This window comes from Ochotona curzoniae, unplaced genomic scaffold, assembly GCF_017591425.1.
Source record: "Ochotona curzoniae isolate NIBS_2020 unplaced genomic scaffold, NIBS_Ocur_1.0 contig_3255, whole genome shotgun sequence".
Classification (NCBI taxonomy): Eukaryota; Metazoa; Chordata; class Mammalia; order Lagomorpha; family Ochotonidae; genus Ochotona; species Ochotona curzoniae.
In genome coordinates this window covers 2,323,595-2,349,267 of record NW_024465777.1, presented here as the reverse complement: position 1 = coordinate 2,349,267, position 25,673 = coordinate 2,323,595, and the positions used below count along the sequence as shown (strand labels likewise).

The window sequence follows — 25,673 nt, the reverse complement described above, 5'->3', positions numbered from 1 at the left end:
TCTCTTTCCTCCTCTCTGTATATCTGCCTTTCCAATCAAAATAAATAAATCTTCAAATAATTGTTTTGTTTGAAAGGCAGAATTGGAGAGGGAGCGATCCTTCTATCTGCTGGCTTACCGTCCCAGTGGGCACCTCAGCCGAGACTGGGCCACACTGAAGCTGGCAGCCAGGATGTTCAGGGTCTCCCACATGGGTTCGGGGGCCAAAGTACTTGGGCCATCTTCCACTACTTTCCCATGTCATTGGCAGGGAACTACATCGGAAGTGAAGCAGCCAGGGCTCCAGCTGGTGTCTAATGGATGCCAGCGTTACAGGAGCAGGTTCATCTGGTACGCCACAGTACCAGCCCCAGACTGTATCTCTTGATCACAGGAACCACAAAAGATTCTGCCCCATCCCTTGTGGGCTTATATTAGTTATCAAGTGTAATAACTTACTTCTAAACATAGTGGCTCAAAACAGCATTTATTGTCTTATGTTTCCTTGAGCTCTGGGTTTGGAAACAGCTTTGCTGTTTGGTTCTGGCCTGGGGTCTCTCCTGAGCCTGAAGACGTCCCAAACCAGACAATCCATCTTCAAGATGGCACACTCACGTGACAGGCTTCTCAGGGATTGTTGGTCCTCCGGATCCCAGTGCAAGCAGTCTAGAAGACCAGTGGGGTTAGAACCAATGTCTGATAGACCTAGCTTCAGGGGTCACAACTATCCATTCTGCAAGGTCCCTGTGGGTCAGGGAACCGCAGAGGGGTGCAGGTGCCAGGAGGTGGGGCTCAGAAGGTGTTACCTTGCAGCTGGCTGTGTCTGCCCCCCTACATGCTGAGTGGCACCAACAATGTCTAACTGGTAATGTGTGGGTATTACTCCTCCTAATTTTTAAAAAATATTTATTATTTGTTTTCATTGGAAAGTCAGATATACAGACAGGAGGAGAGACAGGAAAATCTTCTGTCCACTGTTTCACTCCCCAACCAGCTGGAGCTGAGCTGATCTGAAGCCAGGAGCCTGGAGCCTCTTATGGGTCTCCCATGCAGGTGCAGGTGCAGGGTCCCAAGGCCTTGAGCCGTCCTCCTCTGTTTTCCCAGGCCACAAGCAGGGAGCTGGATGGGAAGTGGAGCAGCTGGGACTAGAACCAGTGCTCATATGGGATCCCAGTGCGTGCAAGGCAAGGGCTTTCGCTGCTAGGCTACTGTGCCAGGCCCTATTTAATTATTTTTTATTGGAAAGTCAGGTATACAGAGAGGAGGAGAGACACAGAGGAAGATCTTCCATCCATTGATTCACTCCCCAACCGGCCGCAACGGCCGGAGCTGAGCCAATCTGAAGCCAGGAGCCTGGAGCCTCTTCTGGATCACCTATGCAGGTGTAGGTTCCCAAAGCTTTGGGCCATTCTCTACTGTTTTCCCAGGCCACAAGCAGGGAGCTGGATGGGAAGTGGGGCTGCCAGGATTAGAACTTGTGCCCCTGTGGGATCCCGGTGTGTGCAAGGTAAGGACTTTAACTGCTAGGCTACCTTACCAGGCCCAGAATTCCTCCTAATTTTGAAACCTTGGCCCTGCTTGCTTGTAGCTTTGGGAAACACAGGGGTGCTCTTGTCCCTGACTCTGTTTTCTGGAAGATGTGTTTGAGGGCGTCTCTTGGTCCCTGGCATCCTGGAATGTGCTGACACAGGGTTTCAGGTGGCCCTGCTGTTGTGCGTGGAGCTGCAGGCCAGCTGGGTGCTTGCCGCCCCTGAGCCCTTCAGCAGCGTCAGCATGCAGCTTAGATCGGTTTGTTCATCGATTGGCCTCTGGCCAGGCAGACGGCTTAGGGATATGAAAGGAGGGGTACAGGGGACCCTGCTGCTAGGCCTCCTAGCGCCGTGTTCTTCCGTTGAGGCCGCTTGGGGAATCAACAGATGGCGTATATTCCTCGCTGAGAGAGAAAGAGAGAGTGCTCTTCTCAGGTCACTGTGAAGACTTTATAAAAGCAGCACGAGAAACCGATTTTCCCTAACAGCCATTTGGCTTTGGTGAGAACTCTGCAAGTTGGCTCATCTGCCTCAGCCTCATAGATATTAACTATGATCTCCAGCCTCAGATTGGTTTTATATAAAACGAGGGACAATAAGAGCAAAAAATATAAAATGGCATTGTGGCATAACAGATGAAGCTTCCGCTTGCAACACGAGCACCCATGTGGGTACCAGATCAAGTCCCGGCTGTTCCACTTCTGATCCAGCTCCTTGTTAGGGTGCTTTGGAAAGAAGCAGAAGATAGCCGAAAAGCTTGGGCCCCTGCGCCCATGTGGAAGACGTGGGAGAAGTTCCAGGCTCCTGACTTCAACCTGGCTTAGCATCAGTCCTTCAGTCACTTGGAGAGTGAACCAGCAAATGGGAGATTCTGTGTCTGGACAGAGGCAGGGGGTGGGGAATTATGTTCTCCTCTCTCTCTCTCTTTTAAAAAAGTAAAAAATAAATCTTAAAAAGCTGTGTGCCTTGTGAAGTTCTGTGATGCCAGTGATAGGAGACCACACATAAAAAGTGTCCCATCCAGCGCCTGGTCTGCAGGAAAAGGCCGTCTCTTAAAGTGACTGTCACTACTCACAAGACCTGTCGGTTTTTTGCGCCCCCGTCTGGTCGAATGGGAAACTGCAGTGGCTACGGGGGCACATGGGCAGGATTGGGAAGGCGCTGGCTGGAGTGGCAGGTGGGAGGTAGCTTAAGTGTGATTTGGGGGACTCATACCTCTGCTTACTGACCCCTGCCTTGCACTCTCGTTTTCTAGGAATGTTTAAGAAGAAGTGGGAATTCTCGCCGACTCCTAGAACGACTCTGAGGCAAGTAGGGAAAGCTTCCAAGATTTTTCTTTCTTGCATTGGGAGCAGCAGTGTTCTGGCTTAGCGGGCGAGGCCAGTGGCCAGTGCCTCTGCTCCCTAAATACATCTCTGTAGATATCTGCACAGGCCAGCGGTGGAGTTATATCCGTGTATCCATGTTCCTCCGTCTCCTGCCCCAAGCTTGAAGAAACTATTAACTATTGCTGTTAGCATCACTTAAAAAAAAAAAAGATTTATTTATTTTTGTTGGAAAGGCGGATATACAGAGAGGAGAGACAGAGAGGAAGATCTTCCGTCCAATGGTTCACTCCCCAAGCGGCCACAACGGCTGGAGCTGAGCCAATCCGAAGCCAGGAGCCAGGAGCTTTTCCAGATCTTCCACGTGGGTATAGGGTCCCAAAGCTTTGGGCCGTCCTCGACTGCTTTCCCAGGTCACAAGCAGGGAGCTGGATGGGAAGTGGAGCTGCTGGGATTAGAACCGGCACCCATATGGGATCCTGGCGCATGCAAGGTGAACCATCTTCTGCTGCTTTCCCAGGCACATTGGCAGAGCTGGATCAGAAGTGGAGCAGCCAGGACTCACACTGGCACCCCTATGAGTGTTGTTCCCAACAGCCTCAGTTCTAACAGCTCCCTCTCCTAAAGGCCCACTCTGTGCTCAGCATGTCCTCAATTCATCAGCTTCGTAATGGCCACATACTTGAGCACTTTCTGTGTGCCAAGCACTGTTTTATGCATATCACATGCATAAATTAAAAAAAAAAGATTTATTTATTTTCATTGGAAAGTCAGACATTCTGAGAGGAGCAGAGACAGAGAGGAAGATCTTCCATCCAGTGGTTTTTAAATCTTAAAAAAATTTTTATTTTTATTGGAAAAGTAGATATACAGAGAGGAGGAGAGACAGGGAGGAAGATCTTCCATCAGATGATTCACTCCCCAAGTAGCTGCAACGGCTGGAGCTGAGCTGAACCAAAGCCAGGAGCCAGGAGCTTCTTCTGGGTCTCCCATGCAGATACAGGGTCCCAAGGCCTTGGGCCGTCCTTGACTGCTTTCCCAGGCCACAAGCAGGGAGCTGGATGGGAAGTGGGGCAGCCTGGATTAGAACCTGTGCCCATATGGGATCGTGGCACATACAAGATGAGAACTTTAGCCACTAGGCTACCTTGCCAAGCCTAATGTCACATGTTTTTACTCATCAAATCATTATGACAGCTTTGCAAGGCAGATATATTATATTTATTTTTTTGAGGTGAGAAACTGAGGCAGAGAGAGGTTAAGTGACTTGCTGAAGGGTGCACAGCTAAGAAGGGTGAGATTCAAATTGGGGTGTGACTCAAAAGGCTGTACCCTTGGCTGCCCTGCTCCCGGGCCTTGCGATCTGCCTAGTTGCCCGGGACCCCAGCTGCCTTGCTTGCCGGTGGAAACTTCATAGCCTTCTGCAAGTATTACCAATTCTTTATACCCAGGCACAGAGTTGCTCTTCCTCACCGCCGTGAGTTTAGATGCTGCTGTGAAATGTGACAGGAATGATGGATGTCACTTCTGGATGTGGTTTAGGGGCCAGCCCTGGCCTTGAACATGTGGATTGTGTGTGTGGTATGGAGACAGCACCTCCTGAGCCAGGGCCCATGGAGGACCATGTTAAGGCAAAGCCTTGTCAGACTCATTGGCCGAGCAATGAGGCCTGGGTTGTTACAAACCAGGATGGGTTGGGGGTTATTCCCGCTTGAAGCAAGTGCAGGGGTTCCTAAGTGTGGCACTGTTTTCTTTTGCAGCTAGCCAGTTCTTTGGGGATGTGGGAGCTGTGTGCACTACAGGGTGTTAGAAGATCCCTGGCCTCTGCCCACGGGATGCCCACGGCACCATTACAGCAGCAACTAAAATTTCCTCCAAACATTGCCCGAGTGTCTGACAGGAGCCACATCACAGCTGGCTGAGAGCTGCTGCCAGTCTGGTTGTCCTGCCAGTCCTACGTAAACCCTACCTGGGCATGATTGTTTCCTGGACGGCGTCAGACAGGTGATGTGCCAGCACGGCCACCAGACTTCGTGCTCGTGGGACATACGGACACCTCGAGCTGGCTTTCTGCATTTTAAAAATGTTCTGTTGGACCTGGCATGATGGCGTGATGGCTCATTGGCTAAATACTTACCTTGCAAGTTTTGGGATCCCATATGAGCACCAGTTCATGTCCTGGCTGTTCCACTTCCCATCCTGCTCCATGCCTGTGGCTTGGGAAAGCAGTCAAGGATGGCTCAAAGCCTTGGGAGCCTGCACCCATGTGGGAGACCCAGAAGAGCCTCCTGGCTCATAGCTTCAGGTCAACTCAGCTCTGGCGTTTGTGAACATTTGTGGAGTGAACCAGTGGATGGAAGATCTTCCTCTCTGTGTCTCTCCTCACTGTAATTTTAAGCAGCATTTCCAATAGTCTCTCTTTTTTTTTTTTAAGATTTTATTTATTTTTGGGCCCGGTGCGGTGGCGCAATGGTTAAGGTCCTCACCTAGCACGCCCGGGATCCCATATGGGCGCTGGTTCTAATCCCAGCAGCCCCGCTTCCCATCCAGCTCCCTGCCTGTGGCCCAGGAAAGCAGTCAAGGATGGCCCAAAGCTTTGGGACCCTGCACCCGTGTGGGAGACCCGGAAGAGGCTCCTGGCTTCGGATTGGCATAGCATCAGCCGTTGCACTCACTTGGGGAGTGAATCATCAGACGGAAGATCTTCTTCTCTGTCTCTCCTCTCTGTATATCTGCCTTTCCAATAATAAAAATAAATCTTAAAATATTTTTATTTATTTTTATTGGAAAAGTAGATATACAGAGAGGAGGAGAGACAGGGAGGAAGATCTTCCATCAGATGATTCACTCCCCAAGCGGCCGCAACAGCCGGTACTGCACTGATCTGAAACCAGGAGCCAGGAACTTCTTCTAGGTCTCCCACATGGGTGCAGGGTCCAAAGGCTTTGGGCTGTCCTTGACTGCTTTCCCAGGCCACAAGCAGGGAGCTGGATAGGAAGTGGAGCTGCCAGGATTAAAACCTGTGCCCATATAGGATCCCGGGCGCATTCAAGGTGAGGACTTTGGCTGCTAGGCTACAGTGCTGGGCCCTGCAATAAAGTCTTTAAAAATGTTCTCCTTATCTTCCTTGCACCTGGAAGAAGGGAAAGGAAGTGAGAGAAATCTTTGACCCACTGGTTTACTTCCTACGTGCCTATAACAGCTGGGCTAGGTCGGGCTGAAGCCAGGAGCCCGGAACTCGATCCGGGTTGGTCTTGTGCAGGGCAGGGACTCAGCCACGTGTCACTGCTGCTGCCTCTTTGGGTGTGCTCCAGCAGGAAGGCCGGGGAGCTGCCCGGAGCCCTTAAGCGGGAAGTGCTGGCCAGATTTATCAGCCCTATGGGAGCCAGCTTTAACAAGCTGCATTTTTTGAGTCATATACTTCCTATGGTTTGTTTGGTATTTTCTGGAGCCCCGGCATGGAGTTTTACAACAGGGAAATGTGCATACAAGACTGGATTTCTGCCTTTTCTGTAAACCCAGGAAATGTGGCCACAGAGGGCCTTGATGTCTTCCCACGTGGGAACAGTCAGGTGGGGCTGTGTAAATAGCTCCTGTCCTCCCTCTGTTCCGGCCACTGTATCTGAGTTAGGTAGCGCTTTTTTTGCCGAGGTTTCAAGAGACCGTAGCATAAGGAAAGAGCCTGGAAAAATCAGGAGCCCAAACCGGAAAAGATGAGCTAAGTCGGCCCGGACCAGCTGGGCCCCAGAAAGGAGCTGCTGCCCACAGTACTGCCCAGCCTGTGGCCTCCAGGTCCCAGTGTCCGCATCAGCAGGAAACAAAGCCTTTTCCTTTGCTCCACCTTTAAGGAGAAAAGTTGGGGGGTGGGGAAGTGGCATGGAGTAACAGGATAATCCGACACCTGTGGTGCCAGTGTCCTTATGGATGCCAGTTCATGTCCTGGATGCCCCACTTCCCATCCAGCTCCCTACCTGTGGCCTGGGAAAGTAGTCGAGGACGGCTCCAAGCCTTGGGACCCTGCACCCACGTGGGAGACACAGAAGCTTCCAGCTCCAGGATTTGATTGGGTCCAGCTGTAGCCATTGTCGGGCTCCTCTCTGTCTCTCCTTCTCTCTGTATATCTGACTTTGTAATAAAAATAAATCTTTAAAAAAAAAAAATTGGGCCCGGCACGGTGGCGCAGTGGTTAAGGTCCTTGCCTTGCATGCCCGGGATCCCATATGGGCACCAGTTCTAATCCTGGCAGCCCTGCTTCCCATCCAGCTCCCTGCCTGTGGCCCGGGAAAGCAGTCAAGGATGGCCCAAAGCCTTGGGACCCTGCACCCGCGTGGGAGACCCAGAAGAGGCTCCTGGCTTCGGATCGGCGTAGTATCGACCAGTTGCGCTCACTTGGGGAGTGAATCATCGGACGGAAGATCTTCCTCTCTGTCTCTCCTCTCTGTATATCTGCCTTTCCAATAAAAAAATGGTTTCCCTCCCCCACAAACTCTTCCTAGTCCTGGGCTGGCTGGCAGTCCACATATCCCCAACCCCACCTCCAGCCTCAGCTGGGGAAAACGTCCCAGCCTTGCTGCCCTGCTGTCTCCCTCTCCCCCTCCCCCACCCTCCACACACAGCCAGCAGACAGACAGACAGACATGGTGATTGGGGACTGGTTGTTGCTGTTTGTTTTTTTTATTTAGACATGGAATTTTGCTTTTTATATAACTTATCTAATTAAAATATTCCTCTTGGTAGTTACCACAAAAAAAGTAACATAGAAAATTGTATTTACATTTTGGGACCAAAATACAAAGGAGGCGCAGGAGGGTGCCTTGCTCCTTTCCCTCCCGCTTCCCAGAGAAGGCCGTGGGGTACTGCCCGGGACACCAGGGGGCGCAGCGAGCTCGTCTGGGACCTTGTGCTCTGTGTAGTGTGGCACAGAAACAAAACATTGCACAAGTCCTCAGAGTGAGACTTAGACCCAGCAGCCTCTGGTGCCCGCCCTGTGCCCGCTGCAGGGCCCGGCATGGGGCATGGACGCAGACAGTGTCCTGGGGACAGGCAGATCCGGCTCTGTGTACAGGGGGTTTGCGTCAAACCTTCCTGGCCAGGGCGTGGTGGGGAGGGGGGCCAGGGCATGCGCGCCCTCCCCTCCTTTCTCCAGCTCAGGGTCGGGCTTGACACAACTGGAAATAGGAGAAACTGCTTCCCAACAACACAGCCTGGGGCACAGAGCTTGGGACAAATCCAAGGTGGCTGGCGCCCTGAGGGAGCAGTGCCCAGCGACTGCCAAGCTCTTGATGAACCCAGACATTCATCTGGCATCGGCCGAGGTGTTTTCTGATCTTAGATTTGGGGAAACAGGCTAGGAGAAGAGGGGTGCAAAGGTGATGCATTATTTCAAGGGAAATAATGTTTCATCCAGTTCAAAATAGCAGTGACTTTGATGCAGCAGTCTGTCCTGTCGCAACAGGCACCCTGGACTAAGGACGTGGAGTGTTTGTTGCACAGACTCTCAGTCGGCTGAGCTGAACCGTCTAGCGACAGCTGCAAGTGGCTAAGGGTCCATCGGGTGGTCACATGGCCACAAGCTCAGTCTGATTTCTGGGTTCCCTTAAGAAGACACACACCTCTGACTCGCAGCCTGTCCCTCTGCTGGGCCTCTGCCCGAGCAGACTCACACATTCACTCAGATCTGTCCTCTCGGGCAGCCACAGAGGCAGCCAGTGTTACCCTCCTCATTGGGTTCTGGCTGCCCTGTCCACTCAGGAAGTGCGAGTCCAGATATGGACACCCCAACCCCGACATCGTGGTGTACACGCTTCCCGCTCTTCCAAATCTTGGCTGAGAAATGCAAAAAAACAAGTATAGTGTAGAGTTTCTACACCACAAGTTTCTCTACCCAGTGTGGCAAACTGCCATGCTGCGCCTTCACAAGGTCCTACCTCTGAAAAGGCAGAGCAAAGCGAAGCGTCCCAGCTGCTAAAATCCTTTACTTCCTGTTGCAGTTCATAGGGCAGAAGAGATTAAAGTGCTGGCGATTACAGCTCTCCAGAGCTGTGGGGAACCCTGCCATGTTTGGGCTCCTTCCCCTGCCTTACAAGCTGATGGGGAGAATGAATGAGACAGGAAAAGAGGGGGTAGGGAGGAGAAAAAGCCCAAAATTTTCAATCAGAAATTGGAAATTGTAAAAATATTGAGATTTTGTGCAAATTCATCTCCCAAGGTTCTGTGCCTTCTAGTAAACCTTAAAACAAAACAAAACACACACACCCCAAAATACAGGATGGAGGGCGGATGCCGACCTCTGCGCCTGCCTCCCTACAGCACCAGCCACTGGGGGAGGGAGGGACAGGGAGGGACAGCCCACAGGGCAGGCTCTGTCCGGGCACTCCTTGCCCACACGCAGCAAGCCCCACATGGGCTCTAGGGGCGCCTTGCCCTGCCTGTGCATCAAGTCCACCCAGCAGAGCTGACCTGAACCTGCTTTCTCAGCAGCTCTAATAAAGAACCCACGGGAGGAGGCTGAGTGAGTGGAAGAGGACCAAAAAAACCCAAAACAAACAAACAAATTAAAAAAAAAAACCTCAAAAAACCAAAACAAAAATAACCTGTGGGGTAATATAAATACAATCTGGGGGCAATATTTATTAATTAAAACTATGTCTTATAGTTTACAAAGATGCTAATTAACAACAAAAGTAGAATTGACCTTAAAATGCTCAGTGAAACTGAGGTGTCACATCTCCTTTAGAACCCTGAAGTGTGCTCCGGGTGGGTGGGGGCAGGGCTGGGGTGATGCCCACCAACGGGCGCCACTGTGAGACCGAAGTTTCCACAAAGCGAAAGACGCCGGCTTCCTTCCAAGTTCCAGGCCCCGACTCCCACTGTCCTTGTCCCCCTGCCCCCACCAATTCCAGCTCGGGGGCAGGCCCTCCTCTATCGCCGGGAGAATCTGTTTTTGAAGGCTTTAATCGTCTTGGCCATCATTGGGGCGATTTCTGGAAAAAGAGAAGCGAGGCGGTTGCCTTGGACCTGTGGCAGTAGCACCGGGCTCTGCTGCTGTCCCAAGTGCACCAGCAAACGGATGCGTTCAGGAAGTCTGCCAACACTGCTACAGCAGCAACGGCACCCCGTCATCACCCACTGGGGAACCAGTGGGCATAACCATCACCCCTGCACCCGGCTGCCTGGGCTCAGAGGGACTGGCCAACGTGTCCACAGCTGTCCCATTAGGGCAGAACTGGGATTCCATCGTTGCTATACTCCAAATTACAGACTCAGCGTCATGTAAGGCAGCCTCAGGGATACCGACCAGGAACTAGCATCCCTTCTCCTCATTCGGTCCAGGCCGGAGATGAGCCACACAGCCTGGCAGAAAACAGCCAGGTGACCTGCGTACGGCTGACATTTGGCTGGACTCCCACTCTCCCGGGGGTCATGCCAAAAACAGTCAGGCACAAGTCAGAACCCCCTGCAACATACCAGGACTCATCTGTGCTGGGGGCAGGGGAGCATCTGGTCCGTGGGCCATAGGATGCCAAAGATCGCTCAGTTTGGCCTTGCTAAGGCAGCCGCAGGTAGGACTCAAAATTCAATACTTCTATAGCAGGCTCATTTTTAAGTTGATAAGTTTTGCATGGCCCATTAACGATGTTATAAATATCCAAACGGGCCTTGGCAGAGAAACAGGCTGTCACTGAACTACCATAAGGGACCGTCGTGTGCACCGGCCTCCCAGGCATGGTTTAGACGCTACACCCCATACCCAGCATGCCACACAGCCACCCCTGCAAATGAGGGGTTCTGAGGCATACAGGAGCCCCAAGTTACTCACTCTTCACAGCTGGCTTCCTAGGATCATAGGAAACAGTGCTGACCGCTGGCGCCAGGTGGGCACTGCTGGTGCTTGGGCCGTCGTAGGCTGGCTCCTCGGGGCTAGCCTGGAAGCTGTTGCTACTGGAGGTGTGACTACTTCCGGAAGGATACGGGGCTGGCTTAATCCTGGAAAACAGAGCCCGGCAGGTGGATTATGAGCAGGGGATGAGCTCTTGGCATGGCCATCCTGAAACCTGCTGCCTGGAGGAGGTCCTGCCTGGGGTGCCTCACACCCTAGTTCTGGCTGGGGCTCAGACTTGGAAATGCTCCTGTAGCTCGGGTGAAGGGATTTTATTTAAATGGGGGAGAGGAACAGTGCAGCGAACATTTCCTGTAAGTTAGAGCTCCTGAGTCCCGGCTAACCCTGAGAGCCCTGCCACCGGCGCTGTGGTCTGGGCTCAGGGAGGCCAGGCCTTGAGCTGGCTAAGGGGCTGCGTCCAGGACCACCCTGCACCCTCACCGCCTTGGGCCAGGTGCTTCCTGCCCCACGGTCTCCGCTTGGGGCTCAGGACAACCTCCCAGGCCGCTCCTCCCTGGCAAATACTGAGAGCTTACTTAATTTTGTCGGCAACAACTGCTCCTCCAGTTCCAAACTTCTCCTGTCTCCTTCGGACATCGCGAGGTGGTTTGGCCACGGAGTTGACAAAGGCCATCTTTGCTTGTCTGCCTGTGGAGAAAGGTGGAGTGTGCGTATCCACCTGCCTCCCTGGGCAGACACTCACAACACCTGCAGGCTTCCATGCCCCCAGAACCAAAGGCTCATCAACCCTCGGAAGCCCGAGGCAGCACAGCAGCTCCACACCGCTCGCCTCTGCAAATGCCCAAGACTTGCCTCCACGTGAAGGGCGCCCCCAGGTCCTGCGGCCCACCACGGCTGCCTCCTGCAAGTTCTTACCTTTGGGCTTATTGGCGTGGGCAGACTGAATGTTCTTCGTCAGCAGTCGTAACCGCTGCTCGCGGGCCTCCTGGAGTCGCAGGTACATCTCCCGCCACGACTCGTATTCTTCTGGTCTTTCTTCTTTAAAGTCTCGATGACAATGAACTTTCCATAATTGATCTGTTTCTTCAATTAATACCTAAATCAGAATCAGAATTTACTATAAACACTTTCTAAAATTGATTTGTATTGGAAAGGCAGAGTTATGCTCAGAAGGAGACAAAGAGAAAGATCTTCCATCTGCTGGTTCAATTCCCAAATGGCTGTAATGGCCGGAGCTCAGCTGATCCGAAGCCAGGAGCCAGGAGCTTCTTCCAGGTTTCCTATGCAGGTGCAGGCTCCCAAGGCTTTGGGTCATCTTCCACTGCTCTCCAAAGCTATGAGTAGGGAGCTGGATGGGAAGTGGAGAAGCCAGTACACAAATTGGCGCCCATATGGAATCCCACTGTTGGAGGCAGAGGATTAGCAATTGAGCCATTGTCCCAGGCCCTATAAGCTTTTTTTTTTTTTTTAAAGATTTATGTATTAAGGGTCTGGCACAGTAGCCTAGCGGCTAAAGTCCTTGCCTTGCATGCGCTGGGATCCCATATGGGTCCTGATGCTAATCCTGGTGGCCCCGCTTTCCATTCAGCTCCCTGCTTGTGGCCTAGGAAAGCAGTTGAGGACGGATCAATGCTTTGGGTCCCTGCATCTTTGAGGGAGACCTGGAGGAGGCTCTGGGCTCCTGGCTTCGGATTGGCTCAGCTCCTGCCATTGTGGCTACTTGGGGAGTAAATGGAAGAGCTACCTCTTTATCTCTCCTTCTCTCTGTATATCTGACTTTCAAATAAAAATTAAATAAATCTAAAAAAAAAAAAAAAAAACGATTTACAGAGAGAAAGATCTATCCACTGGTTCACTCCCCAAGTAGCTGCAATGGTCGGAGCTGAGCCAATCCAAAGCCAGGAGCCTGGAGCTTATTCTGGGTCTCCCATGCAGGTGCAGGGTCCCAAGGCTTTGCGCTGTCCTCGACTGCTTTCCCAGGCCACAAGCAGAAGCTGCAAGAGAAGTGGAACAGCCAGGATACAAACCAGCACTCATGAGATCCCAGTGCATGCAGATTGAGGACTTTAGCCACCAGGCTACCATGTCACCACCCTCCAGCCCCCTGCCCACTCTTAAAATAGCTTTTCCCAAGACCCCATGAAATGAAGCAGTGGTAAAGCTGTTGCCCATTCAAGTCCTGGCTTCTCCACCTCCCTTCCAGCTCCTCCACCTCCCGTCCAGTTCCTCCACCTCCCTTCCAGCTCCTCCACCTCCCTTCCAGTTTCCTTCCAGGAAAGCAGTGGCGGATGGCCCAAGCGCTTGGGTCCCTGCACCCACATGAGACCTAGAAGCTCCTGGTTTCTGGATTCATCCTAGCCCAGCCTTGGCCATTGCACCATTCATGGACCAGCAGATGGAAAAATCTCTCTATAACACTACCTTTCAAATAAAAATAGATTTTTTTTTAAAAGTTTTTTGCCCCCTTTAGTCGCCTAGGAGCGAGGCGGTTTTCCTAGGAAATCTTTCATCTTTACTATATTAAAATACCACAACTCTAAGAAAACACCCAATCACTGAATTTAAAGACCATAAGTGTGAGGTACCACGCCAGCAGCTCCTAGGCAGTTAGGAGACGTGACAACCCAAGAGCCAGGTTAGCACCTGTCTCCTCTAGGCACCAGGCCAGCATGGGGCTGGACGAAACCAAATCCGGGGCTTTCCCTGCATGACCCCGAATGGCAGGGGAGCCCACGCAGCAGGTTGTCGCAGGCTGCTCAGGATGAGAGCAGCCGCAGCCACAAAAGCTCGCCACATGGGAGGACTTCTGAAGAGTCCTCCCTGACAGTGCTCCTTCATCTCAGCAGACGCCTGCGTGTCAGTGCCAAGGGCTGTGTTCAGGGCTGCCACGACCCTCCCCAGCCCAAGGGAGGTGACAGGCGTGATCCCCACTCCCTCTGTTGGTTCCCACCTTGATTCTAGCCCAGCAGGCCCATGTAAGATGCCAGGAGCCGGTGTTAAAGGCACGCTTGCGGAAAGGCCCGGAGGCAAAGCGCTCGTGCCCGGACAGGGGTCGGACCTGGGTCTGCCCAGAGCGCCACCGGAAACACTCACGTGATTATACTCTTCTATGCGGTACAGCTGGTCAGGGGTGCATCTCTCCAGCACGGGCTCGAGCACAGAGTAAGGGACACCTCCCACTTCATAGATGGCTACAGAGAGACCAATGGAGAAGTCGATGTTGACTCACAGCCACGCCATGAGGCAGGAAGGTCCCGGCAGGGCGGAGCGTTGGCAGGAAGCCAGTCACTTACAATCGATGTTGTTTTTAAGAACTCGGATGCACTGCTGGTTCAAGGTCATCATCTTGGGGAGATAGGCACATTTGGAACCGGAATACACCTGCATCTTGGAATTCATTCTCCGGCCAGTAAACCCCGCTTCGTCCTCTTCCTGGGGGGACGAGAATGCTACAGGGCCAGAAGGATTGGAGAGGATGTCACAAGGAGCCCCCAGGTGACACAGCAAAAACTCCTTCCAGCCCCGTGACGGCCCCCACCTCCCTGCCCCTGCTCGAGGCCAGCGACTCTGTCAGCACATGCGGAGCCCATTTCCTTTCCAATCGATCAGCAATACGCTCCCGGCGCGTGCTCTCCGGCAGCTCTCTGCGTCAGGGCGTAAACCTCCCGTGTCTTGATGGTGGCCAACACCCCAGCACTTAGCTGTTGGGCACTGCTGAGTTATCTCAGGCTTTTGCTGATAAAACCACTTTTTTTTATTGTCACTAAGATGAAAATGACATATAACATAAGACACAGGGCTGCAAGCAGATCCCAGGCAGCCACCGGGATTTGCTGGGCACTCGTAAGTGAAAAGCCTGGATCTAAAAGCTTTCCTGGCAAAATCAGTTCTGAACCCACGAAATAAGAGTAGGAGGCGAAGGCTGTATTTTTCCCATTCACAGAATATAAATCTATGGTTCAAAAACGTCAACCAGCTAGCCAAGGTCACAGAACTTGGGGAGGCTGGTGCGGCAGCCCAGCAGAGGAGGCCGATGCCTGCACTGCCAGCACGCCCATTTAGTCCTGGCTGCTCCACTTTTTAGCTCCTTGTTGATGTGCCTGGGAGAGTAGCACAAGATGGCCCAAGTGCGTGGGTCCCTGTCACCCACATGGGAGACCTGGATGAAACTTGAAGCTCCTGGCTTTCTCTCACTCTCTTCTAACTCAGCCTTTGAACTATATCTTAGGGCCTGGCACGATAGCATAGTGGTTAAAGCTTCACCTTGAACGCGCCAGGATCCCATATGGGCACCAGTTCGTATCCCAGCAGCCCCACATCCTATCCAGCTCCCTGCTTGTGGCCTGGGAAAGCAGCTGAAGACGGCCCAAAGCCTTTGGACCCTGCACCTTCATGGAGACCTAGAGGAGGCTCTGGGCTCCTTGCTTAGGATTGGCGTAGCTATGGCCATTGTGGCCACTTGGGAAGTGAATCAAGGGATGGGAGATCTTTCTCTCTGTCTCTCCTCTCTGTATATCTGACTTTTCAATAGAAATAAATAAATCTTAAAAAAAAAAAAACAACTTCCCAATGAAAGTTTTGGATATATCTAGACAATGCGATGATGGTCTGATATTGTCTGTAGCAGCAACGTCGGGCCACACTTAAATAACAGACTCAAGGAATTGTAACTCCTTATGAAGGAATGTGCTGTTGTGACAATATGGGGAAAATCAGTTGGGGAGGAGTGCTGGGGGGAGGGGAATGCCAGACTACACAGAATTACCATAAAATTCAAAATTAAAAAAAAAAAATCACCAAAGTTGAGACTCAAAGGCAGGCTGTTGAACTCTTACACCTCTTACTACGTCACTGCTATAGAGCGAAAGGCGGAGAGGCCTTCCATCACCAGGTCACTACCCAAACCGCCACAACTTTGGACCAGGCCAAAGTCAGGAACTCCTTCTGGGTCTCCATGTGGGCACAGGGTTCAAACCTCCCCCCCCCGTGACACCAGCACCCCTAGGGGCAGCACTCTGCTTCCAGCTACTATTCTTCTTTCTAGTCCAGCTCCCTGTGAAGTGCCAGGAAAAGCAGCAGCTACTGACTCCATGCTTGGACCCCTGCACTCATGGGGGAGACCCAGAGAGGCTCTCGGCTCCTGGCTTCACACTGCCCCAGCTCTGGCCTTGGTCACTTTTTAGAGAATAGACCAGTGGACGGAAGATCTCCTTTTCTCTATAATTCTGCCTTTCAAATAAAAATCTTTATTTTTCCCCCGAAAGAAAAAAGTGCCCACATGGGATGCCTTTTTACCTAGTAGGTCACAGCGCCAGGCCCTCTCATTATTATTTATATGTTTACAAGGCTACAGTGTGTATGCCGACAGGCTTCAAACTGCCACTGGGGGCGGGAACCACATCCCATCTCCGTGCCAGCTGCTCTGCTTTCAAACCAGCCTCCTGCTAGGGTGTATCTTGGAAGGCAGCAAGCGATGGCCGTAGTGCCGGGTCCTGCCACCCACATGGGAGACATCGGAGTTCCCAGCTCCTGGCGTTAGCCTGGGCCCAGCCCTGGCTGCTGTAGGCCTTTGCGGAATGAACCAACAGATTGATTCTGCCACCACCCACCCGCATCACTCTGCCTCTCAAACAAACCTTTAAAAAATAAGAGGGCCTGGCCTATGGAATGATGAAATGAGATGCAATTAAAAACAAACAAACAAAGAGGGCCTGGCACAGTAGCCTAGTGGCTAAAGTCCTAGCCTTGCACATAATTGGATCCCATATGGATGCCAGCTCATGTCCTGGCGGTCCTGCTTCCCATCCAGCTCCCTGCTTGTGGCCTGGGGACCCTGCATCCACGTGGGAGACCCGGAAGAGGCTCCTGGCTTCTGGCTTTGGATTGGCACAGCTCTGGCCTTTGTGGCCACTTGGGGAGTGAACTAATGGACAGAAGATCTTCCTCTCTATCTCTCCTCCTCTATATCCGACTTTCCAATAAAATAAATAAATCTTCAAAAATATAAAAAAAAATTAAAAAAAACTAAGAATGACATAAAAACCTACCTTTTCGCTTTGGCTGGAAGGAAGAGATCAATTCGAGGGAAGGAAGTGGACGGTAATTGCTCTGGATCATGGGCAGGGGGAGCTCTGGCAACGCCGGCAGCGGGTCCGTGGGGACCTGCAGAGACGAGACCCGTGAATGGACAGCCCTTGGTGACAAGCACAGCTTCCCTTCCTGCCTGGTGCCCTGGCAGAGCGCACCGCACAGGTGCCCTCTGGCCAGCCGCAGTCCCAACTGACGTCACCAAGTCAGGGAACAAACGCAGACAGGCCCACCACACTGGGACCCCTCGGAAGGCTCTCGATCCAGGCACCATCCACCCCGCAGGGAGGAAGTTACTGCGAACAGCAGCTGCAGGGCCCTCAGGAGCCAGGCAAGATCGCAGGCTGGGCCTGGGGGGCAGGGTTACCTTTTTGGGCCTGGCTGAGTCGGCTGCGGCCGGCTGCAGCTTCTCCACCTTGCTTCCGTTCGCCTTGGGCAGCTTCTGCCCCGAGTTGAAGCTTTTACTAGTGCTTTTTGAGTCACTTTTTTTCAGTCCCTTCTCTCCAAGTGCTGCGGCTGAAGTTTTCACAGTCTTTTTCTTTTTCTTCTTGGGCTGGTCGTAGCTGAGGTATGACTCAAATGACATGGTGGGCTCCTCAAAGCCGTCCTCCGTGTCTGCCTCCTCGGCTTTGGGCCTCCGCTCCGACCTGCCGGCCTTCCCTTTGCCTTCCTGCGTCTTGAGGCCGTCAGACGCCTTCCCTTTGGCCTTGGCCGGGGGCTCGGTGTGGCCCTTGCCCGCGCCAGCGCCGTCTACACTCGGCTTTTTGTCTGATTTGGTTTTGTGCGAGTCTTTGTGCTTTGGCTTTTTAAGGTGGTTGTCCGAAGCCACCTCCGAGGCGGGCAAAACCTTCTTTTTGAGGCTGCCCCCGTCTCGCTCCTTCTCCTTATGGAGTCCACCCGCGGGTGGCTTCTCCCGCGTGCTGTCCCCCGAGGGCGGCCTCCGGCTGTGGGATTTCTCTCTGCTCCCCGAGTCTCCTCTGGCCTCCCCGGGACGCTTCTCCCTGTGGGAAGACTTGTGCTCCTTGCGGTGGCTGCCAGCCTCTCTCGCTGGGGGCTCAGCTGGCTGCCGCTCTGGGATCACTCCCAGTCTGTTCTGAAAGGCGTTGCTGTGAGCTCTGCCAGACTTCTGGGGTGGGATGATGGGCTCGGGGTCCTCATCTGGGGACCTGTAGTGGTCCAGGTACACCTGCTGCGGGCTGGCGGACGGCGGTGGGGACTGGACGTGGCCGTAATCGGAGGACTCATGGTCGGAGGAGTAGGCGGGTGATGCCCGATGGCAGCGCTTCCTCTCGTCCCTCCTCTCGTGGCTGGGGGCTGCCCGCTGAGGCCTCTCAGGCTCCGCCAGCTTCCGGTGCTTCTTCTGTCTGTGGTCGGGGCTGTAGGCCTGGCTCCCAGAGGCCCGCCAGGGCTCCTGCTCATCTCCCTCCTGTTCCCCATCCTCGTCCTCCTGGACAGCATCCCGGGGGCGCTTCCGTGAGCTACTCTTCTCATAGTCCTGGTCCTCGGGCTCATTGTTTCTAGAACAAAAGCAGAAGCACTGGTAAGCCTCATCATGCGCACGTCACAGACCCTGATGAAGATGACAGCAACAGCGGGGTCACCACAAGACTAGTGGGTCTGCCTGAAGACACATAATCAAGTAGGAAGACTGGGAGAGAACATATCTTCAACAGGTGGAAAGTCATGGGTGCATGAAAGTCATGGGTGGAAAGGCAGGGTCAGTATCCTGTGCACAATGCAACACTTGAAGACGCCTTTGAACCTAGGGCCACTTGTCAATTCAGCACCACCTGCGGTGCCAGCATCCCACAGGGGTGCTGTACGTGTTGCAGGCGTTCCACTTCTGACCCAGCTCCCTGCTGATGTGCCTGGGAAAGCAGCAGAGAATGGGCCAAGTGTTTGGACCCTCATACCCATATGGGAGACCTGGAGGAAGCTTCTGGCTCGTGGCTTCAACCTGACTCAGCCCTGGTCTTTGCAGCCATTTGGGGAGTGAGCCAGCAGCTAGATCTGTCTCTCCTTTACTTTCTGCAACTCTTTCAAATAAATCCTTAAATGCATTTATAAGAAATAGTGATTCATTCCATTTTTAAAGTATACCACAATCCATGATCACAGATTGCTTTCATAATTGAAGCAAAAAAAAAAAAAAAGCTTAAGATTTATTTATTTCTGTTGGAGTCAGATTTACAGATAGGAGAGACAGAGAGAGGATCTTCCATCTGCTGGCTCATTCCCCAAATGACCATAGTTGAGGTCTTTTGGGTCTTGCACATGAGTACAGGGGCCCAAGCATTTGGGTCATCCTCCACTGCTTTCCAGGAGCTAGCACAGAGCTAGACTGGAAATAGAGCAGCAAGGATTTGAACCAGTGCCCATAAGGGATGTTGGCACTACAGGCGGAGCATTAGCTTGCTATGCTACCACACCAGCCCCAAATTTTTAGTAGTTCTTTTTTTTTTTTTTTTAATTCTTTTCCCTATTTGAAAAGCAGAGAGACAGCACTCTTTCACCTAATGGTTCACCCACTAGTGCCCACGACAGTGAGGGCCGAGTCAAGTTGAAACTAGGCACGTGGAACTCAGTTCCAATCTCTCGGGTGACAGGGACCCCAGTGCATCTGCTGTTACCTGCTGCCTCCCAGACTGAGGATCAGTAGGAAGCTGGATCAGAAGCGAAGCTGGGACTCGAACTCAGACCCTCCAGGATGCTGGAGCCACTGTATCACACACTGTCCCCTCAAAGAGCTGTTTTCAATAAAGAGGAGGAATAACACGGAAAAGCACAAAGCTGAACAAACAGGGGCTCACCGTTCCACAGGAACCAGCTTCTTCCACTGGGCCACGAGGTCCCTGGCGAAGCCTCCGACCTGCTCGTGCTTCCGCAAGCTGTTCACCGTCTTCCCGACCCCGGTCTCCTGACACGTGAGAGGAGTGGCCAGAGGGTCACAGAACCGCACTCCCAGTGTCCTGCAGCATTTAGGCCTTCTGCCCTCAGCAGCCCACCCGCCGGTACTTCTGTCCCACAGCATGCCCCTGGGGGCCTGTATCTCCAGCTCTCTAAGGACTCTCAGGAGCACACAGCACACCAAGCTTCCACTGTGCCACCAGCAGTGACCACGGCAGGGGCAGAGCCTTGAGCGACAGGGTCAGTGAGCAGGGCAGGACCCAGTCCACAGCGACCGGGAGGCAAGGTATTGACCCACTTCACCGAAGAACAACCTGAAGGCACAGAACTCGGATTTCGATACAGGATTACTCAAGGCCAATTTTCCTTTAATTCATTTAAATTTTGGAAGAATAGTCATCCAACGCAAAATTCCCCACGTTAAAATGTGTAACTCAGTGGATTCCAGGACACCCACAATCCTGTGCAGCCACTGCCGCCATCTAATTCTAGAACATTTCCCCACCCTCCCCACCCCAGGTAACCCTGTCCTTCCCAATGCCCGCAGCCCTTGGCAAGCGTGACCCTGCTGTCTGCATGCTGCCCTGGAAGTTCCACACTAACAATCATGCAGTGTGTGCGGGCTTGGCTCTCGAAGGTCCCCTACACTCTCTCCAGTGGGAAGGGGATGGGATAGTTATATAATATTTAAAGATACGCAGCTCTTACCGCAAGGATGTCTACTGTAATTGGCAAGGTGGAGAGTTTCTTCAAATATTTCAAAAGCTGCAGAGGGAATAAAGCCAAGTGTAAGGTTTCCATAAAGCCACAGCCACCACTTGCTGGAACAGGGGCGGTACCTGCCCGGGGTTCGGGGCTTCCCAGTGCTGGGTTCTACTTCACAGTAACAGGCACTGATCACCCTTTTTATCATTGTGGAAACAGGTAGAGAAAAGTTACACTGTTTGGCCCGGACTGCCAGTGAGGCAGGACTCCCTGGGGTCTGCGGCTTTGGATTTTAAGCTCTCAGAAATGAGGCTACATGGGGGACCGATGTGACGACGCAGCGACATGGCTAAGGGGTCAAAACTACCCACTCTGATCAAACTCATGCCCCATCTCTCATGCTGCTCCATTGTGACAGAGAAATGACCAGAGAGGACACAGCTTTAGGAAAATCACCCTGGACCAGGGTGGGCTCAGCACCGTGCAGGGCACAGTGCTGGCTTTTCCGGAAGGGTTCACGGTCTCACTGTACTGTTTTCTCCTTACAAACGGAAAGCAATTTCACAAAGAGAGCTTTGCAGGAGACCACGCCCCATGCCTAGGTAGCTTGGAGGAACAGCAGTCTGGGGTGGGCCTCTTTTTCTCTCTAGGGTTCCTAAAACTAGGTCAAGATGGGTGAGGCGGGGCTGTACAGAGGCAATCTTTCTGGGCTGGCTGCTCGGCTTCTTGCCTGGGGACCTTGTGCAAGCCGAGTGTCCTCTCTGAACCCTGCAAACTCGCAACTAGAGCCTGTGTTGAAGTCACAGCGTATACGGTCCTCAGTCACCGTCCCGGGAACACTGTGAAGGCCCAACAGGGCCCATCATTAACCAACTACTTCACTCATCAATGGACAGCTTTCCAAATGTTTTACACCCATGGCGCTCAGGATTCCTGAGAGTTCCTGCCCGTCTGGTCTCTCTCCACCGAGAGCCATGATTGGCCACAGCTTTGTCCAGGAAGTGGTCACGTGTACATAAACACACCAGGAGCATCACAAAAAGCACAACAGTTCACAAAGCAATGAACTGTGGCTCCCTTTACATTTAAATATAAGAACAAAATCTGTTCTCTGGGAAAACAACAACAACAAACAAAAACACAACTTTATATCCTGAAGACAGATGTCATATACCAAGATCTGTTCCTTTTCCGTGTGTCGCCCAGGCTGTAACTGGCATGTCACGGCACTGGCAGGTATAGTGAGAAGACCATTTTTCTGGTCATTCTACTCCATTTATTACCAGACATGACTGCTAGGCAGGGCGATCAAATGACAGGGGATAATCTTGGTCGGGAACAAGCAAAAGGCCACGTAGTTTATCTAGTGAGTGTGAACCTCTAAGATTGGGGGAAAATGATCCACTGCTTGCGATTCTGTGACCACCATCCAGGGAATGCTTGTGTTCTCGCTGTCACCCAAGCTGTGGGTGCAGATGAATGTCAGTTCCTTTCAATCACTGCAAATGTTTGAAATAAACAGTTCTGTGCAATGCCATGCCCTGAAAGGGAAGGGGGAACACTCCCATCCACTGCGTGTTGGATACTATACCCAAGGTCCTTCCCGTGCCACCTCGTAGGAGCCTCATCTCTGTCCAGTGCGTGCTATTTTCTCCATTTCAGATACTGAGTTCAGTGGGTTAGCCAACTTAACCCAAACTGCCAAGAAGCATCCTAGAGACCACCACCAGGGCTAGCATTGTGGTGTAGCAGGCTGCCTGTGATGCCAGCATCCTATATGGGTGCCAATTTGGATCCCCACTGCTCCACTTCTAATCCAGCTCCCTGATGCACCCAGGGAAATCAGAGGACAATGGCACCAATGCCGGAGCCATCATGTAGGAGAATCAGATAAAGCCCTTTGCGTCTGGCTTTGGTCTGGCCAAGCCCCAGCCTGACAACCATTTGGGGAATGAGCCAGCAGAAGAAACATCTCCCAAATAAAACAAGTCTTCATTTAATAGTAATAATAGTAATGGAGTTGGCACAATGGCTCAGTGGCTAATCCTTTGCCAACAAGCTCCAGGATCCCATATGGGTGCCGATCTGTGTCCTGGCTGCTCTACTTCCCATCCAGCTCCCTGTTTATGGCCTGGGAAAGCAGCAGAGGATGGTCCTTTTAGGCCCTGCCCTCCATGTGGGAGACCTGGAAGAAGTTCCAGGCTCCTGGCTTCAAACCAGCTCAGCTCTGTTCATTGCGGCCACCGGCAAATGGGAAGATTGTTCTCTCATAAATCCACCTTAAATGATAAGTAAATAGCATTGTCTTTAGGAAGGCAGTGGTTCAGACAGCGCTGAGGATGAGCAGAACCAGTCAGAGCGGCTCCCTGTTACACGCACTGCTGGACACTTGATTGTATAAAGACAGCCACTGAGGCAACCAAGGACCCCAAGACTCCCACAAAGTGAACGTGCAAGGACAGGGCCACAGGCTTCTTGGGGCAGGCATTCATTCCAAGGTCAAGTGAGGCTGCAAGAGTCAGCGTCCCCTTCCTGTGTCGCCCCTGATCCCCAGTCAGCCAGGGACCACCTGAGCACACCAGTGGTAAACCCCAGGAGCCCAGTGGTTTCTGTGAATTGTGAGGAAACGACAGGGGAAACAGCAGGCAAAAGCATGGTGGGCATCCTGAAGGAGGTGCCCACATGCTATTGACTAAACCAGGGACTGGGGAGGGCTCACCGGAACAGAAATGTCTCTTGCACAGTTTTCTACCCAGAGCGAGCCAGTGCTGACCCCTGAGTCTTTATCTGCCATCAGTCTGTGTTCTGGGCACATTTTATTCAAAATGAAACCAAGGATCGAGTTTACTTTAATAGCCATGAAGGTCATTTCCAATTTAAGAGCAAGACCGGAAAACGAGTGACCCCAGAGGCAGGTGTCTGGCTCCGCTGGTGGTCAAGACCCAGCTTGAGGCTCACTACCCCAGCACCCAGGTTCAAGGCCACCCAGCAAGGTAGCAGGGGATGGCGCAGGTACTTGGGTCCCTGCCACCCTTGTGGGAGATGTGTACGGAGATTCTGACTTGCGCCTGGTCCAGCCCTGCCTGTTGCAGGCATTGGGAAGCGAATCAGTAGATGGAAGTTCTTCCTCTAGGTCTCTGCCTTCAAATAAAATGAAGTAAAAAAATCTGAAAGAAAGCAGTTGACCCTGACCAGTTTGATCACTTCTTCCCCCTAGTAAGCCCAAAGCCAGAGGAACTGACCGTGGAAACAGGGGGTTTAACACCCCAACATCTGTGGACACACAGATGCAGAATCCATGCGTTGGCTAATAACGGCTTTAGAGCAAGGTCTGATTGCAAACGCAACCCGGCTATGTAGTCGTCTGCCAATTTCAGGAAGAACCTGTGGGAGCTTGTTGGGTTAACAGAGGGTTGAGAGGGAGGCCAGCATGCCAGCTTTGCAATTTTTGCTCCCGCAGTGAGCTCCTGCTGAGCGCCAGCTAGCCGGCCTCTGCAGCAATGACCTCCCACCATTTCTCCCCAGGGCCCACTTCCCAACGCAAAACCCAAGTTCAGGGGAAGAGAAAGTCCAAGTCCTTAATAATAATAACAACAGTTCCTGTAAACCTACTGGCTGATTAGATATTACATGCATATCAACAACCAGTAGTGGGAAAACCACCAGAGATTACATGCAGCATTTGTATGTGTGCGCTCATTTAAATCGTAACAGACGCAGAGACCAAATGGGGGGCGGGCCTTAGCTAAGATCCCTTTAAGGTTTTTCCAAGTCAGTCCCGGATCTCCACGGAGTTCAGGAAAACAAACCAGTACTCAGAAATAATGACTATCCGTCACGTGGCCAACGAGATAAGCGCAGAGAAACCTGTCGCTGTGCCTGGCCACCGGGTCCTGAAGCCCCGGGCTCAGGACACAAGGTGACACAACCGGATTCTGTGAAGTGCCACCCCACACCTCGGGATCCCCGGCTCACATGGGCTCCCCGAACCGCGGGCCGCCGACCCAAGAGCAGCTCCCGGCGGCGTGTCCCACTCCGCCTCGGGCAAGGGGCAGTGCGGAGGACGGCGAGGGCCCCAGCGCCGCGGGCCCGACCTGGCAGCAGCAGGTGGGCCAGGGGCGGCATCGCCTCCCCCCGGGAGCGCAGCGCCCACCCTCCCGCCCCTCGCTGCCCTCGCCCGGGGTGCCAGGAGATGCCGCGCCGGACACCCGGGTCCCCGGAAGCCGCGATCCCGCGACAGCGGACGACAGCTCGCGGAAACTTGGGGCAGGAGTTTCGGAAGCTGCCAGCAACAGCCCAAGTTGGATCCAATTAAAGATGGTCGCCCACCCTCGCGGCGGCGCCGACGGGCAGCAGCTCCCGGGGCCGCAGTGGACGGGCGGCTTGGCGGGCGGCCGGAGGAGGCGTCGGCCTGGAGGGGGGCCTCGCCGGGCCGCGGGCGCGCCCCTGTCGGCCCCGGGGGGCAGCAGCTGGCGCGGGGAGCCGCTCGGGACCCGCGGGGCACGCGGCGCTCGCCCCGCTGCGCCCGCCGCCGGCAGCCCGGGCCGGGCCAGAGAGGCCCCTGCCAACCGGGCGACCCCAGCCCGCGAGCGCCGTGGGGCCTGGCTCGGGGTTCGAGTCCCCGGCGCGGGTCCTCCCCGCCCCCGGGGGGGGCGGCCCGTGACCGTTATTGGGGGTCGTGCGGTGCCAACGCCTGCTCGCCAACCCATCAGTCCGCCCGCTCACCTTCTTGGGGTCCGGGTTCGTGGCCAGGCGCGCCTGCAGCCGCTCCACGACTTGCAGCGCCGACTCCGCCGCCATCGCTGTCACTGGCGCGGCCTCCTCGCCGGAACTGGGCTCGCGTCGCGTCCTCGGGCCGCGGCTCCGCCCTCCGAGCATCCCCGGCGAGACGGAAGCGCGGCCGGCCCCTTCCGGGCCTCGGCTGGGGCGCGGGAGCCCCGGAGACCGCCTCGCGCCGGGCCGGGGGGCGGGGGGCACCGCCTGGGGACCGGGCCGCGGCCGATGGAGCCCGGAGCACAGCACCTGTCGGCCGACCCGCCGCGGGTGTGCGCAGGTGTCGGCCGAGGCCACCGCCCCGCGTCTGTGCTGCCTTCGCAGCCCGAGACAGCGCTCCCCATGGGTAGGGACGAGGAAACTGAGGCTCGCGGAGATACGAGGAACCGGCAAGTGGTCGCAGAACGGGGAGGAGGGAAAAACCGAATCATCTAAGAAGCCTGGGTCCCCTGGGGGCGGGGGGTTCAACCTGCTCTCTTTGGAGGTCCAAAGAGAAAAGCAGGTGTGTGGAGGGCATGTGCAAAGGAG

At 53.6% G+C, this 25,673-nt stretch overlaps 1 protein-coding gene across 1 annotated transcript; it reads right to left on the bottom strand.

Annotated features, from left to right (window-relative positions):
• Positions 1-8,243: 8,243 nt before the first annotated feature.
• ELOA (elongin A) lies at positions 8,244-25,206 on the bottom strand. Its single transcript, XM_040979534.1, has 11 exons — positions 25,098-25,206; positions 20,376-20,432; positions 19,571-19,677; positions 17,128-18,277; positions 16,721-16,835; positions 13,967-14,122; positions 13,767-13,864; positions 11,589-11,769; positions 11,249-11,360; positions 10,653-10,819; positions 8,244-9,816 (listed from the first exon to the last, which is right to left on the bottom strand). Exons 1-11 carry the CDS (start codon positions 25,170-25,172, stop codon positions 9,755-9,757), a joined length of 2,280 nt encoding a protein of 759 aa, XP_040835468.1. The 5' UTR covers positions 25,173-25,206; the 3' UTR covers positions 8,244-9,754.
• Between the last annotated feature and the right edge of the window lie 467 nt (positions 25,207-25,673).